Below are 17105 nucleotides of genomic sequence, written 5' to 3' on the forward strand. Positions count from 1 at the left end.
AAGTTCATAGATTTCAACATCTGGAACCTACCTTCATCTAATATGTACTCCAGGGGCAATTTTTTTTTTTTTTGACTTCCCCAGGAGAAGGAGACGGGGGGGGGGGGGGGGGGGGGGGGGGGGGGGGGGGGGGGGGGGAAAAAAAAAAAAAAAAAAAGACTGCCAGTAATATGTAAGGCCTGGTTATGAAATATTGGTGTACTTAAATGTTGCTGTATTTAAATGCCACCTAAAACAACAGCCCAGACATTTCACCATATACTCCAAACTGTTTGTGGTTAGTTCATCAAGGGACTGAATTTAGCCAAGAAGTCCCTTCGGTTTTAAAGCAGTGATAGGGTGAGCTGAAAGATGTTTAAAAGGACAATTATGTGACATTTTATGGAAGGATAAGGAGTAGGGGCGAGAATGAATGCCTAATTCTGGTAGGGACACTCCAGCATCCAGTTTACCATTCAAAGTAAGGTGTTTCATAAAACGGTTTGTCTAACTCACTGAGGGTGGAAAGGCAGCATAGCAGTAAACAAACAAGCTTCATTTATATTAAAAAAAAAGCACAGAGGGGCAGACAAAATAGAGAGAGACTCCATGATAGCTCTGAAGATTCAATGTTATCAGATACTTGACTGATTTGGTTATTGGGATTGATGATATAATAATGCACAATGGATTCATTCGATGGAAGTAGGATTTTGTATAGTTATGCAGTAATCATGCAACCAGAGAGTTCTGCAAAAGAATTAAACTAAGAACATTACAATCATATATGAAGACTTTGTGGAGACACCCATTACAGGAGTAATTCATGAGAACAAGTGACAGTGAGGGGCTCAAGTGAAAGACTGATACCCTTAAAGACAAGAAGAGTTGGGGAGATGTTTACACAGATGCAAGTAAATCTGTTTGACTTTTGTTCTTCTTTTTCACAATACAGTCAGACTTGATCTGTTAATATTTTTAAAAAGTAATAGATGAACTGATAAAGTGTGACCACATATTCCCTCCATGATGATATCCTCTTTTTGAGACTAAATATCTGGCTAATATTTATAAAATCCCGAAAATGATGTGGAATTTTGTCTTACTACTTCATGTAAACAAAGAGCTGACCTTCAGATTTTGTAATATCCATATGAAATACATTCATGCTTTGTGGTCAGGGTTACTCGTGTGTGGCACACAGTTTGTTTAAAAAGCAAAAATGGCAGTTTCACTACTCAAGCTTGGAGGCCAGGGAAGAACCAACTTTATAACCGTTCAATACTGCAAACATTTACCATTATTTTTCTTGGTATCACATACCACACTCAACATCTCTCAGCATTTATTCTATGCTGTCTTTACCCTCTCACCCGTTTACACTTCCTAGCTCTACTTTCTGATTATAACGGACCTGAAGTATATTTAGCTTCTCTAACCTGGTAAAGTTTAAGTCTGCTTTATCTTGTATTAACAGTCTCGTATATCTCATATCTTACTTCTCATTCTGGAATTAACCAATAAACTCAGATTTCAGAGAATTTACTTTCAAAAATTCCTGTTTCAAGACCCCCTCTAATTCAATTACCCTTCTCTGAAATTCTTCCTCTGACTTGCAAACAGCAATTCCCAGAATTCATCCACCACAACGAAAGAGGAATGAGCTAAGCACCTACTCCTAATGCAAAACAACTTGTACAGTTTCTTTTCCTATACAGTATGTAGCTTTCACTTATTACTGATGCCTCATACAACATTTCTACCACACTTACCAGCTATTCCAAAAAAAAAAAAAAAAAACTATTTCCCTTGAGACTTTTCCAGATCTATAAATGCATAACATTGTATTTCAGTTCCCTCTAAAATGTTTTTCTGATGTTTCCATACAACACATCTGCTTTCCTTTATTTTAAATTAAGCCATGTTTTCTAAACACTATCTTCAAAAATCAATACTCTTAAAGTCACTGACACATTGAGGTTATTTGTATATACAGCTATGAAGAGGATGAAGAATGGAAAGGCCGTTGGTCCAGATGACATACCTGTGGAAGCATGGAGGTGTTTAGGAGAGATGGCTGTGGAGTTTTTAAACAGATTGTTTAAAGGAATCTTGGAAAGTGAGAGGATGCCTGAGGAGTGGAGAATAAGTGTACTGGTACCAATTTTTAAGAATATGGGGGGAATGTGCAGAGTTGCAGTAACTACAGGGGGATAAAATTGATGAGCCACAGTATGAAGTTATGGAAAAGAGTAGTGGAAGCTAGGTTAAGAAGTGAGGTGATGATTTGTGAGAAGCAGTATGGTTTCATGCCAAGAAAGAGCACCACAGATGCAATGTTTGCTCTGAGGATGTTGATGGAGAAGTATAGAGAAGGCCAGAAGGAGTTGCATTGTGTCTTTGTGGACCTGGAGAAAGCATATTACAGGGTGCCTCGACAGGAGTTGTGGTATTGTATGAGGAAGTCAGGAGTGGCAGAGAAGTATGTAAGAGTTGTAAAGGATATGTACGAGGAAAGTGTGACCGTGGTGAGGTCTGCGGTAGGAGTGACAGACGCATTCAACGGGGAGGTGGGATTACTGTACATCAGAGATCAGCTCTAAGCCCTTTCTTACTTGCAATGGTGATGGACAGGTTGACAGATGATATTAGAAAGGACTCCCCGTGGACTATGATGTTTGCTGATGACATTGTGATCTGTAGTGAGAGTAGGAAGCAGGTTGAGGAGATCCTGGAGAGGTGGAGATATGCTCTAGAGAGGAGAGGAATGAAGGTTAGTAGGAACAAGACAGAATACATGTGTATAAATGAGAGGGAGGACAGTGGAATGGTGAGGATGCAGGAAGTAGCGTTAGCAAAGGTGAATGACTTTAAATACTTGGGATCAACAGTACAGAGTAATGGGGATTGTGGATGAGAGGTGAAAAAGAGTGCAGGCAGGGTAGAATGGGTGGAGAAGAGTGTCAGGAGTAATTTGAGACAGACGGGTATCAGCAAGAGTGAAAGGGAAGGACTACTGGACGGTAGTGAGACCAGCTATGTTATATGGGTTGGAGACGGAGGCACTGACCAGAAAGCAGGAGATAGAGCTGGAGGTGGCAGAGTTAAAGATGTTAAGATTTGCATTGGGTGTGACGAGGATGGACAGGATTAGAAACGAGTACATTAGAGGGTCAGCTCAGATTGGACAGTTGGGAGACAACGTCAGAGAGGCGAGATTGTGTTGGTTTGGACATGTGCAGAGGAGAGATGATGGGTATATTGGGAAAAGGACGTTAAAGATAGAGCTGCCAGGCAAGAGGAAAAGAGGAAGGCCTAAGAGAAGGTTTATGGATGTGGTGAGAGAGGACATACAGGTGGTGGGTGTGACAGAGCAAAATGTAGAGGACAGGAAGATATGGAAAAAGATGATCTGCTGTGGCAACCCCTAACAGGAGCAGCTGAAAGAAGAAGATGAACTGTACTTGCTGCTACTTAACCTTTTACATAGGCAGCATCTCTAAATAGAGTACAGTTGGCCTATACTGGCTTGGGGGGTTCTTAAGCACATATTGCCATATTCCACTTGTTAAAATTCTTAAAATAAAAGATGTTCTTTTCGCCTTCATGTTTGCTACGTAATACCATTCTTCTACCTCCATCAAATGCCTACATTACCAATCCTAAAATGCTCTTGATGTCTCTCTTACTGCTGCCTGAACATCACAAACCTACCTCTATTCCTGCCAACCCCATGGTGGACTATATCAATTTAATCATTCATCTATGCACAATCCTCCTATTTCTCTCCAAATATCCTCTTCCTCCTTTATCCTTTCTCCTCTGCAAATTACCCACTAATTCCATTTGTCTCTTGTATGCTCTCTGGATTGCTTTCTCTTCTCCCTTTATATTACACACCTTAATAATTTAATTTCCACACCCCTTTTTTCTTGCTCCCTACCATCTTCAAATCTATTATCAGCATCCTATGCCATTTTACGTGGCCCTATTACAGCAGAACCTTTGAATTACCTACAAACGTTGCCTCTTCTTCTTTCCAGGATGTAATCTGACTTTGAAATCCACCACTCTCCTAAATTAAATGTTGTGCTTCTTTCTGGAAATAGCTCAAAACACAGTATAATTTCTAAAATATATTCCCCATCTTAATTACTCACTCTAAACACAAATCCACTATGTTCATTCTCAAACCCATTACTCTCTTCTCCCACTCTGTTATTCATTATAATTCTCTGACCGTACATCATCTTCCTCATACTTCTTTCAAATTCTTTGTAAATACATCCTTCTCTTCTTATCATTTCACCCAAGATGCATATATGCCAATGTCACATTTGTCATTTAATTTCCCCAATAATAAATCTGGGTTAAATATCTTCTAACAACATATCCTCCATTCTCTCCACACAATTTCATCCATTCTGTAATCCACAATAGTATCACCTACAATTTCTACTGCTCTACCAGTCATGGATTATACATTACAAGTAGCAATCTAATGCTACACTCTTTCACTCTGTTCTTCAGCTAGGGAATTCCATGTCAAATCATCACACTTTTGGACCTCATTGTCACAGATTTTAATGAAATTTGGCATGTTGATTTGGTTATATGAGTAACCATTGGAACTGAAATTGTATGTATCTTAGATCAATATTAAGGAAGATTTAAGCTAACAAAGTTTGAACTTATTGGGGATGGAGTTATGTCAATATGGCTGCTATGAAAGGGGCCCATTAGTGATATGAAACCATGCAGTACCACCTATAAGTAATAATAGTTTAGATACAACTCAAAAACCACAGACCAAATTTTCTGGAGTGTTAATGACATTATAAAACTAGTTTTACTAAAAAATAAAAAATAAAAAAACCCTGACCCATTTTAAAATAGTTTTTTCACTATTCAGCATTTAATATTAACAAACTTTTTATCTTAACATGGTAATTTTTCAGTTTGGGGATACCATAGTATTTACACAAAATATAGATTTGGAAGAGAGCATAAAACAATATGCAACATATTTAGGGAGACATAGCCTGTCAAAGTCATAATCTCACACACCCAACCCCCCAATTTAAACTTTGTTACCTTTAATCTCCCTTAATATTGACCCAAAACTCGTGGAATTTCAGAATTATCCAGACATAGACTTGTTTTCTGTGGTAACCTTTTCATTCACCACTCACACCAGTAGGGGGAACAAATTGTGCATCACCTAAAATTGCTACCTTTGATCTCATTCTATATATTCTACCTTAAATTTCACACAAATGGGATGAGAGTTAGGATGTGCTGATAATTTCTATTAGTCACAGCAGAAAAAAAATTTAAAATAAATAAATTTGTGGGAGTTTATCAGGCTCAGGCTCAAGAAGAATGTGTGGTTGTTCCAGAATGGTAAAAACAAAATTGTGGTTGTTATAAGGTTATTTAAAGATATTTTTTCATATATAAAATATTTAATGAAACAAACAATGTATACATATTTCCATTAATTACAACATACATAAGCTTCACCCCAATACATCTGTATCCATTTGAACCTGTGATGTCTTAATGAACAGCTCTGAATGACACTGTAATGCTCTAGAAATTCAACCTTATGGGTGCTTGGCTATCTGCACTATATTAACGCACTTTACTCAAACTTTATGGTGCAAGGCCACAGGTTTTCTTGAACAGAGTGAAGAAAAATTAAACTATTTTCAGTTATTGTGCCAAAAACATGTACACTGCTGTTAATCAACATTTACGTTCCCCCCTCAAGGAGAAGGATCATAAAACAGCACCTTACACATCTTCCTTCCATTTATTTTTTCTAATATACTTACCACAGCTGTTCCAATAGCTTACAGATATTCTCTGGCAGCAGAAAGCCAGTAACTGTGCAAAGATAAGCTTTCTCCATTACACTGCTGGGCTCTGGACAGCAAAATGTGGACAAGAAATTGGATGCTTCGTTGTTGCTGATTTTTTCAGGTAGAAGAAAAAAATATTGTTTAAAATACAAGATTTAGATGGCGTTTTATATATATATATAAAAAAAAACACTACTCACCATTCTATTTCTGAAGTAACTGCACCTAGCCACTCCATAAATTCTGAGGCATCACATGACTTTTCCGGATTTCCCCTCAGATCACAACTTTGAATAACTGGATACGGAAGGTCTCTCAACACTTTTGTAGACACAGCTGGTGCATGTTCCTTACATTGGTACTTCTCAAAGTGAGTAGAGAGGCTGAAATCTTCATCACCTTTTTAATATTAGAGAAAATAGCTGATGATGGTAATAATAACAAAAGAAAAACAATACAACACAACCACTACCATATTCTTCTCTAACCAGTGAACTTAATATATTGCAGAGACTGGCACCATATGATACTGATAACAATTTTTGAAAAGTCTGTCTGAAAAGGGACACTTAGCATGTGTCCAATTACAAAATTCAGGCTATTCACTACACTAGACATGGAAAATCTTTTTTTTTTTTTTTTTACCTACTTTGCATTTTCAATGACATTCTTCTGATGTATAGTACAAATTCAAAAGTTTTAAAATTATACCGACGTTCCTGCCCCCCAATATTTTTCCCTTAGAATTTTGTGGTTCAGCATTTTATAACTCTATCTAAAGTTCAATAAGCATAACATTATCCAAAATTACTTTGCAGGCTTCTTTATGTGGAGTACCTTCTTTGTTAATGTGTTTAAGCCCAGTGATGTGGTTGTCACAAGGTAGCGTAGGTTATATATTATTTATATTATATATATATCCATCCATCCATCCTCTTCCGCTTATCCGAGGTCGGGTCGTGGGGGCAGCAGCTTGAGCAGAGATGCCCAGACTTCCCTCGCCCCGGCCACTTCTTCTAGCTCTTCTGGGGGAATCCCAAGGCGTTCCCAGGCCAGCCGGGAGACATAGTCCCTCCAGCGTGTCCTGGGTCTTCCCCGGGGCCTCCTACCGGTTGGACGTGCCCGGAACACCTCACCAGGGAGGCGTCCAGGAGGCATCCTGATCAGATGCCCGAGCCACCTCATCTGACTCCTCTCGATGCGGAGGAGCAGCAGCTCTACTCTGAGCCCCTCCCAGATGATTGAGCTTCTCTCCCTATCTTTAAGGGAGAGCCCAGACACCCTGCGGAGAAAACTCATTTCAGCCGCTTGTATTCGCGATCTCGTTCTTTCGGTCACTACCCATAGCTCATGACCATAGGTGACGGTAGGAGCATAGATCGACTGGTAAATTGAGAGCTTTGCCTTATGGCTCAGCTCCTTTTTCACCACGACAGACCGATGCAGAGCCCGCATCACTGCGGACGCTGCACCGATCCGCCTGTCGATCTCACGCTCCATTCTTCCCTCACTCGTGAACAAGACCCCGAGATACTTGAACTCCTCCACTTGGGGCAGGATCTCGCTCCCAATCCTGAGAGGGCACTCCACCCTTTTCCGGCTGAGGACCATGGTCTCGGATTTGGAGGTGCTGATTCCCATCCCAGCCGCTTCACACTCAGCTGCGAACCGATCCAGAGAGAGCTGAAGATCACGGCCTGATGAAGCAAACAGGACAACATCATCTGCAAAAAGCAGTGACCCAATCCTGAGTCCACCAATCCGGACTCCCTCAACACCCTGGCTGTGCCTAGAAATTCTGTCCATAAATGTTATGAAAAGAATCGGTGACAAAGGGCAGTCCAACTCTCACTGGAAACGGGTTCGACTTACTGCCGGCAATGCGGACCAAGCTCTGACACCGATCGTACAGGGACCGAACAGCTCTTATCAGGGGGTCCGGTACCCCATACTCTCGGAGCACCCCCCACAGGATTCCCCGAGGGACATGGTCGAACGCCTTTTCCAAGTCCACAAAACACATGTAGACTGGTTGGGTGAACTCCCATGCACCCTCCAGGACCCTGCTAAGGGTGTAGAGCTGGTACACTGTTCTGCGACCAGGACGAAAACCACACTGTTCCTCCTGAATCCGAGGTTTGACTATCCGACAGACCCTCCTCTCCAGAACCCCCGAATAGACTTTTCCAGGGAGGCTGAGGAGTGTGATCCCTCTGTAGTTGGAACACACCCTCCGGTCCCCCTTCTTAAAGAGGGGGACCACCACCCCAGTCTGCCAATCCAGAGGCACTGTCCCTGGTGTCCATGCGATGTTGCAGAGACATGTCAACCAAGACAGCCCTACAACATCCAGAGCCTTGAGGAACTCCAGGCGTATCTCATCCACCCCCGAGGCCCCTGCCCCCAAGGAGTTTTTTGACCACCTCGGTGACCTCAGTCCCAGAGATGGGGGAGTCCGCCTCCGAGTCCCCAGGCTCTGCTTCCTCATTGGAAGGCATGTTAGTGGGATTGAGGAGGTCTTCGAAGTACTCCCCCCACCAACCCACAACGTCCCGAGTCAAGGTCAGCAGCGCACCATCCCCGCCATACACAGTGTTGACACTGCACTGCTTCCCCCCTCCTGAGACGCCGGACGGTGGACCAGAATCTCCTCGAAGCCGTCCGAAAGTTGTTCTCCATGGCCTCCCCAAACTCCTCCCATGCCCGAGTTTTTGCCTCAGCAACCACCGAAGCCGCATTCCGCTTGGCCTGCCGGTACCTATCAGCTGCTTCCAGAGTCCCACAGGACAAAAGGGACCGGTAGGACTCCTTCAGCTTGACGGCATCCTTCACCGCTGGTGTCCACCAACGGGTTCGGGGACTGCCGCCACGACAGGCACCGACTACCTTACGGCCACAGCTCCAGTCAGCCGCCTCAACAATAGAGGCACGGAACATGGCCCATTCAGACTCAATGTCCCTCACCTCCCTCAGGACATGGTCGAAGTTCTGCCGGAGGTGGGGGTTGAAGCTACTTCTGACAGGGGGCTTTACCAGACGTTCCCAGCAGACCCTCACAACACGTTTGGGCCTACCAGGCCTGACCGGCATCCTCCCCCACCATCGGAGCCAACTCACCACCAGGTGGTGATCAGTTGACAGCTCCGCCCCTCTATTCACCCGAGTGTCCAAGACATGTGGCCGCAAGTCCGACGACACGACCACAAAGTCGATCATCGAACTGAGGCCTAGGGTGTCCTGGTGCCAAGTGCACATATGAACACCCCTATGCTTGAAAATGGTGTTCATTATGGACAATCCATGACGAGCACAGAAGTCCAATAACAAAACACCACTCGGGTTCAGATCGGGGGGGGCCATTCCTCCCAATCACGCCATTCCAGGTCTCACTGTCATTGCCCACGTGAGCATTGAAGTCTCCCAGCAGTACGAGGGAGTCCCCAGAAGGTGTGCCCTCCAGCACCCCCTCCAGGGACTCCAAAAAGGGTGGGTACTCCGAACTGCTGTTCGGTGCATACGCACAAACAACAGTTAGGACCCGTCCCCCCACCCGAAGGCGGAGGGAGGCTACCCTCTCGTCCACCGGGGTAAACCCCAATGTACAGGCTCCAAGTCGGGGGGGCAACAAGTATGCCCACACCCGCTCGGGCGCCTCTCACCGGGGGCAACTCCAGAGTGGTAGAGAGTCCAGCCCCTCTCAAGGAAATTGGTTCCAGAGTCCAAGCTGTGCGTCGAGGTGAGCCCCGACTATATCTAGCCGGAACCTCTCGACCTTGCGCACTAGCTCAGGCTCCTTCCCCTTCAGAGAGGTGACATTCCACGTCCCAAGAGCCAGCTTCTGTAGCCGAGGATCGGACCGCCAAGGTCCCTGCCTTCGGCCACTACCCAACTCACACTGCACCCGACCTCCTTGGCCCCTCCTATAGGTGGTGAGCCCATGGGAAGGGGGACCCACATTGCCTCTTCGGGCTGTGCCCGGCCGAGCCCCATGGGTTCAAGCCCGGCCACCAGGTGTTTGCCATCTAGCCCCACCTCCAGGCCTGGCTCCAGAGGGGGCCCCCGGTGACACGCGTCCGGGCGAGGGAAAACGCTGTCCAAATTTTGTATTCATCATGGAGGTTTGGATGAACCGCACTTTGTCTCATCCCTCACCTAGGACCCAGTTTGCCTTGGGTGGCCCTACCAGGGGCATAAAGCCCCGGACAACAGAGCTCCTAGGATCATTGGGACACGCAAACCCCTCCACCACGATAAGGTGGAGGTTCGAGGAGGGGTATATTATATTATATTAATATATTATAATATATATATTATATATATATATATATATATATAAATAAATAAATAAATAAGCCTTCTTTGGTAGGAAACAGAAACTGATGAAGTCTGCATGTGTGGTTCCAATTGTGAAGCACTGGGGAGGGGTGGGATGGTGTGGGGGGTGCTTTGCTAGTGAAACAGTTGGTGATTTATTTATAACTAAAGGCATGCTTGTTTGTACATAATTTGGCTATCATTTTTGGGCAATGGGAACACATTTTTTGTTTAAAATTTATAAACCTGTGATCTGAGGAAACTAGTCAAAATAGTACCATCTCATGGGAATATCCCACCATACTTTTATTTTTGGCTACAACACTTTCCATATTACTCGTCTTATATTAAACATTTCTCTGTTGAGCCTGTTAAATTACATTTAATTAACATTGACTATCAAAAGGTACTTTAAGTTTTCACAATGGATAATTTAAATATAGCTATTGCACAGAAAATTAATTATAGACTTTGTAATAATTTGATAAACACTTACATTTAAATTTGAGATCATTTTACAAAGAGGTTAACACTCCAGGAGAGGTTGAAAGAAAACATTTTTCCAAAATGAAATAGACCAATGTGTAATAAAATTGGAGAACTACACTATTGATCAAATGCATTTCTTCCACAAGTTTCAAGAACAATGGGCTGTGAGAGTTAAGAGCATGGACATGCAGAAGAAACATCAACATGACAAAGGGTCAGGACTCCTAGCTGTTAGCCCCTTTGTGTATACGGCCACAGGTAATTAAGTACCTCATAACATTCTAAGAACTGGCTGTGCATTTTCCTGTGGGCTTTATGGATACGCCTGATTTAACTGCATAAAAAAATATCTAGCATCTTAAAATGAGGAGCTAAAAAGTTGGTGTAATGCAAAATGCAACATACTTCTGATCAACAAAAAGTGAATGAGTAGCTCATTAAAGCCAATTATCAACAATTTATAATCAATAAGTTAAAAACAGGTACTGCCTAGAAATTGGCTGTGACTTTATTTTAAGCAGAGAATGTGATTTGAAATTGTTGACTTTAAGCTGAGCTGTGAAGTTGGTACACAAAATTTTTGATCCAGACTGACTCCACAATTTATGGTAAAACCAACTCCGACTACTCTATATAAGACACAAGGTATTTCATCACTGCCATCGTGAATCAGGCTACTATTTAGCAACGTGACCATTTAAAGGTTGGTTGAACTCTTGAGCCCCTGAAGCCTACAAAAATATTCACAATGCCGGGCCACCTTAAATTCCCTCACACCTCATCATCAGCGTCTTTGTTTTGCAAATGTGTCAATCAACACAAGCGGCAAGCTCTCCCATCCCCCAGTGAGACAGCTTAAGTCAGACACAAAATTCTCAGACCTTAAGTCTCAACTGGGAGTGAGGTACCTGGAATTGTATAGGGTAAATAACATTGTTATTTGTAATACATACATTTCATGTGTGTTCCGTGTCTACAACGATCTGTGTAAATGTAGGATGATAGGAAATGCGATGCCAGAAATGTTGAACACAACTAAAAAACTTTTTTCATGTTATAGTAATAATTGACAAAATGTTGACGTCAAGTGTATAATGTGTGAAGACTGAAGTCCAACTATCAATCGATAGGAAGTAAACTTGTTAGGCTGGCTGGTACAGAGGCAAGGACTGCTGCATCATAATCAAGAGGTTGTAGGTTCAATCACGAGTCCTCCTCATATTTACCATTTTGAGTAATGAGCTGCTATTATTGTTACTATTAGAGTAGATAATAGTGCTGGGCGGTATACCGGTTCATACCGAAAATCGTTTTTTATTTTTTTTATGATATGGATTTTTCTTATACTGCAACACCGGTTTAAATTGCCTAAACGACGTTCGGAACATGGCACAGCGGGAAACTGTTCAAGTGGGGACCTTTTTTCACTGCTACACCGCTAAACACAGATTTGTTGCACTAGGGCTCTTTTTCACTGCTACACCACCAAATAGTGGGCGGTAGCATAGGAATGCTGCGCGGTGAAAATGGACAAAGAGCCTGGAGATACTTTAGTTTTAAAAGGTCAGATGTGTAAATACTGTTTCTATACTACTGGATAATACTGCAAGCCAAGTTGTACTTGTTTTATTTGTTTTCAATACAGTGTAATGTACCTGGGTACTGTGTAATAGTGTAACGACATGTTGACTTTATTCTCGCCGTTTATGTCAAGATTAAAGTCGACATGTTGACTTTATTCTCATAATTTGTCATTAAAGTAGAACATCGTAAACTAAACTTCATCGTAAAATGAATATTTAATTTACTAGATTTTCTCAAACCCCGTCATAAGTTATATAGCACATTAAATGCTTTGTGTTAAGTGATTCTTAAACTGACTTCTTGCACTAAGAGGATGCGCCGGCAGCGATCTGTAGTCAAGAATACATTCACTTCATGATCTTCCTTCTCTCTGAACATTTAGAATGCTAAAATAACTACTTAATATAATTTTCATGGTGAAATGCATTAAAGCATGCATTAATCATATGGGGGCACGGCGGCGTGCCTGCCTTGCATTTGCATGTTTTTCTGGTGGGTTTACTCGGCGCTTCAGTTTCCTTTCAAAGTCATGTAGGATGTGGGGTTTTGTTGTTCTATATTGACCCTGCTAGTGTATGTTTTGCTTGTATTCATCCTTCGATGTGCTGGCGACTCGTTCAGAGATGGGCGCAACTCTGAATGGATGGCATAATTAAACATGTATAACGAAGATATTTTTAAAGTTCTGAACACTCCGTGGGCTAAGTTTATAACTAGGTTTAATTTCACAAAGACGTTTATCGTGTGGTGATTGGTTATGTGGTGAAAGAAAAAGGAAGGATAGGAACTGGGGTTTTGGTAGCCTACGTCAGATAGAGACAGCATGCATGCAATAAAAATAGCCCGCTCAATAGAACATGCATTGAATTCTGTGTTCGTGTCTCCGACCAGCAGATCACAAACCCAACATTTACACAATATTTAAGTTAAACCTGTGCGACAGCTATTCATATATCCAGTTTTTTGGAGCCTCGTCACACCTGCCATAAAGTTCTCTACACTGAACATACACCTGGGGACCCCTTACTGCGAGGGAGCAGCACTACCGCCTCACTACCGTGCATGTGTAATACCTGCTTTAATGCATTTCATCATGAAAATGATATCAAGTATTTATCTTAGCATTCTAAATTTTCAGAAAGCAGGAATATCATGAAGTGAATGGATTCTGTATGGTGATCGCTGTCTTCTCTTAGTGCGGAGGAAGTCAGTTTAAGAAGCATAGTGATTAACCACTGGGTCAGGGAACGTAACACAAAGCATTTAATGTGCTGCATTAATTTATGACGGGGTAAATTAAGTAATTGATTAAACATCGATTTTAGGAAGAAGTTTAGTTACAACATTCTACTTTAATTATGAAGTAAACTAAGAGAATAAAGTGGAAATGTCGACTTTAATCTCGACATAAACGGCGAGAATAAAGTGGAAATGTTGACTTTGTTCTCGACATATTGTTGGTTTTTTTCTTCCCAGTATAGCTTAGCTTGAAGCAAGGTCCATATTAATGCAGTTTGCCTAAATGATGGTTCAGTTGGTAAAGATGTCATCACCAAGTTGCACTTGTTTTATTTTATTTTAATTTGGTGAATACTGTGTAATGCACCTGGGCTTGAAGTCTTGAAGTAATAGTGCAACTATCAGTAATAATACTATTATTTATTTTATTGTTATTATTTATTAGTTTAAATACAGTATTATGCAGTTTAATGATGATAAAGTTGTTTAAAAAGTCACTTTAACGTGTCAGTGGACAGAGATTGTTAACATTAACAGAAAGTGTAGTTGGTTTACAAAAAATATTTACTATTTATTCCTTTTCTAAGACATATTCGGTGCAATACAATTTTTGACAAGCACTTCTGGATATTTTACTAAGTCTAAATGCCTCTTTGTATGGTTGAAAATATGTTGTCAAAATTATAGTTTGTTTTTGCAAAATTTGTTCAATAAAAAAGGTTCTATATTTTGACTGCATTTGTCATGCAATGTGATACCTTCTCCATTAGTTGCACCCCCCTTGAAAACTATCACTTTATGGGGCAATGCAAACTGTATTAATAATTGTGTGCACATTAAAATGTTTTTTTTTGTACAGTGTACAATACACTTGACAGTGGAATAGGTTATTCTTAGCCAGTAATTGCAGTGGAAAATGTGGTTAACATCCACTCATGCATGGGGAAAAAAAATACCGTCGAATACCATGAAACCGGGATAATTTAGAAAAATACCGTGATATAGAATTTTTGGTCATACCGCCCACCCCTAGTAGATAATAAATACAGACTCATACCAAATGTATGTAACAGCTGGTGTAAATTTATGGTACTTGTAAATGATAGTGCTGAAGGGATAAAAGCAGATACACAAACACAGCTCATTCATTTTTTCTTTATGACTTGTTCAGTAAACAGACACCACAGTCTCTGTGGTGGATGTTACTTTTCCTCACACACGGACAGTCCACATCAACATGTCATTTGAACACATTTTTTTATTCAAGAATCCAAAAATAAAACTGAATAAAAAATTGTTCAGATTAAGTTTTATTCAAGAATAAAACTGAATAAAAAAACATGTTCAAATGACATGTTGATATGAATGGCAGATTGAAAGGAAAAGTAACATCTTTTACAAGTACCATAAATTTACATACAATGTTACAGACTTGCATTAAATGTATGTTTTGGTTATATGATAATAATAATAGCAGCTCACCAGACGCTGGATTTGAACCTATTACCTCATTATTGCTAAACAGTACCTTATCCACTGCGCCATCTGCGCAGAACTGTGACGGAGCAGCATTAATACTGTGACAACTGGTTGAAAACGAAACACGCAAACACACACTTATGCGAACAACTTTTATTTTGTACTGACTGAAAGTTAGGCTTCAGCAACATGTCAACTGAGCACTTTCTTTTTCTTCAGTGTTATTCTTGAATAAAAGCATACTTGTTTTGTTACTACCGTTTGTTAAAGTGTTTCTTGGATACTTTGGCTTCAGTCTTCACACATCCTACAATTCATGTCAAAATGATGTTATTACTTAAAACATATGAAAACATTTTCTGTTTTAGCCATGTGCTCAGCATTTCTTGCCTCACATTTCATCTGTCATTCTATATTTACATAGACCGTCGTAGACAAAGAACAGACATGATCAGAAATGTATGTATTTCAAATCACAGTATTTCATTACCTATATAATTTCTTACAAATGCATCGCCTGATAAACACTTCAATACACACTTCAGCAGGGCGATGCCTTCATCTGACTGAATGGTAGGGGGGATTGTACCAGGATACGTTCTGCTAAACCACACATTTGCAAAACAAAAGCAGACTATTAGCACAGTGAAAAGGAGCTACGAGTTTTATATTGTTACCAAAAGGCTAAAGAGAAAAAGTTTATTTGAATTAGTATATGTAAAATTGAGGTTTTAAGACATTTAAATTTAATCAGAATTGTTACATTTTTACTCCACCTCCAGTCGATTGAAGTAACCAGTAATTTTTTTCCAACTTCAGTGACCTGGGGCCTCATGTATAAACGGTGCATACGCACAAAAATGTTGCATAAGCCCGTTTCCACACTCGAATCGTGATGTATAAAACCAAAACTTGGTGTAAAGCCACACACATTTTCACGGTAGCTCAAACCCTGGCGTATGCAAGTTGTCCGCTCGGTTTTGCAAACTGGTGGCACCCAGCGTCAAAGCAGTGCTACTGTTCCAGCGTGGTTTCCCTTTCTTTTTTTTTTCCCTTTCTTTTTCAGATCTACATCCCTGACGCAGCTTTATAATACACTGAAATTAACCGCATATTGTTTATTAGTTTAAGGCATCTGATTGTAATTAACCTGTAATAATAGTAAATGGTCCACGGAATGGCCAAACTATTCCAAATACCATAGCTGCTTTAGCGTTGTTACTTTCACTGCACCACTCGGAGAAGCTGATCGGAAAGAAAATTATCGTTACACAGAATCAAGCACACACTACCTCAGCCATTCGCTATTTGAATTGCTCTCATCCGACACACCGCTTCAGAGCCTTTCCTGTACGGACTTCAAGGTTTCGGAAACAGTTTTCATCCCAAGAACTATAAACGCACTCAATCAATCTGTTGGTACTTACAAGTACAATTACCTCACTGTAAATTGCGATACAGTTATAATATTGCACAACCTGCGCCACTTTATAAAGTGCGTATCAATGTTATTATAGTTAATGAAAACTAAAATCAATACTGAAACTATTATTAAAAAAACATTTTTCAGTAAACTGAAATAAAATAATTAACAAAACCGAAATGAAAACTAAAACTAAACAAAACTATTAAAGTAGGGTGAAAGACTAACTGAAATAAAAAGTAATAATTTACTAAAATATTTTAGTTTTCGTTTTGAATGAATATTCTTACCGGTAGTCTTTAACCCTTGTAAGGTTTTAACTCTAAAACAAAGTCATCCACCACGAGCCACCCGCAATATATTCATCCAGTGAACGGCGGCTGGGTGACGGAGGGGCGGCTGTTTCACACAGCATTTGGCAGTGACGGAGCAAGTTGAGTGCGGGGTGTGTAAAGCGTGAGAGATAGAAAGCGATTTGCGTGCCGCCATTCTTTGCACTTGTTGTATATCAAGATGTAATTCAAACGGCTGAAATCAGAATGTGTGCTGGTTAACAAAATGTTTATGGACAGAAAAATCACAAGTGAGTAACGTTTCAGTTTATTTTCTTAGGTGTCTGCTTTTTGTTAACAGCAATTCACCTGCCACTTCACACAGGAGAAATCGTTGTCACTTTCTCATATACGAAGTATAGAGAAAGTACAGTAATCATGAAAAAATTCGACCGATATTTT

General features: G+C 40.9%; 1 protein-coding gene across 2 annotated transcripts in view; it reads right to left on the minus strand.

Moving 5' to 3' along the window:
• rpp40 (ribonuclease P/MRP 40 subunit) overlaps positions 1-17105 on the minus strand; it is a 77213-nt gene that overhangs the window by 6021 nt on the left and 54087 nt on the right. For both annotated transcript variants that reach the window (XM_028803948.2, XM_028803947.2), the window contains exons 6-7: positions 6044-6242; positions 5817-5951 (exon numbers count right to left, since the gene is read on the minus strand). In XM_028803948.2, coding sequence (XP_028659781.1) covers positions 5817-5951; positions 6044-6242 — 334 coding nt within the window. The remainder of the gene's footprint in view (positions 1-5816; positions 5952-6043; positions 6243-17105) is intronic.

The sequence above is a fragment of the Erpetoichthys calabaricus genome, chromosome 6 (assembly GCF_900747795.2).
Source record: "Erpetoichthys calabaricus chromosome 6, fErpCal1.3, whole genome shotgun sequence".
Classification (NCBI taxonomy): domain Eukaryota; kingdom Metazoa; phylum Chordata; class Cladistia; order Polypteriformes; family Polypteridae; genus Erpetoichthys; species Erpetoichthys calabaricus.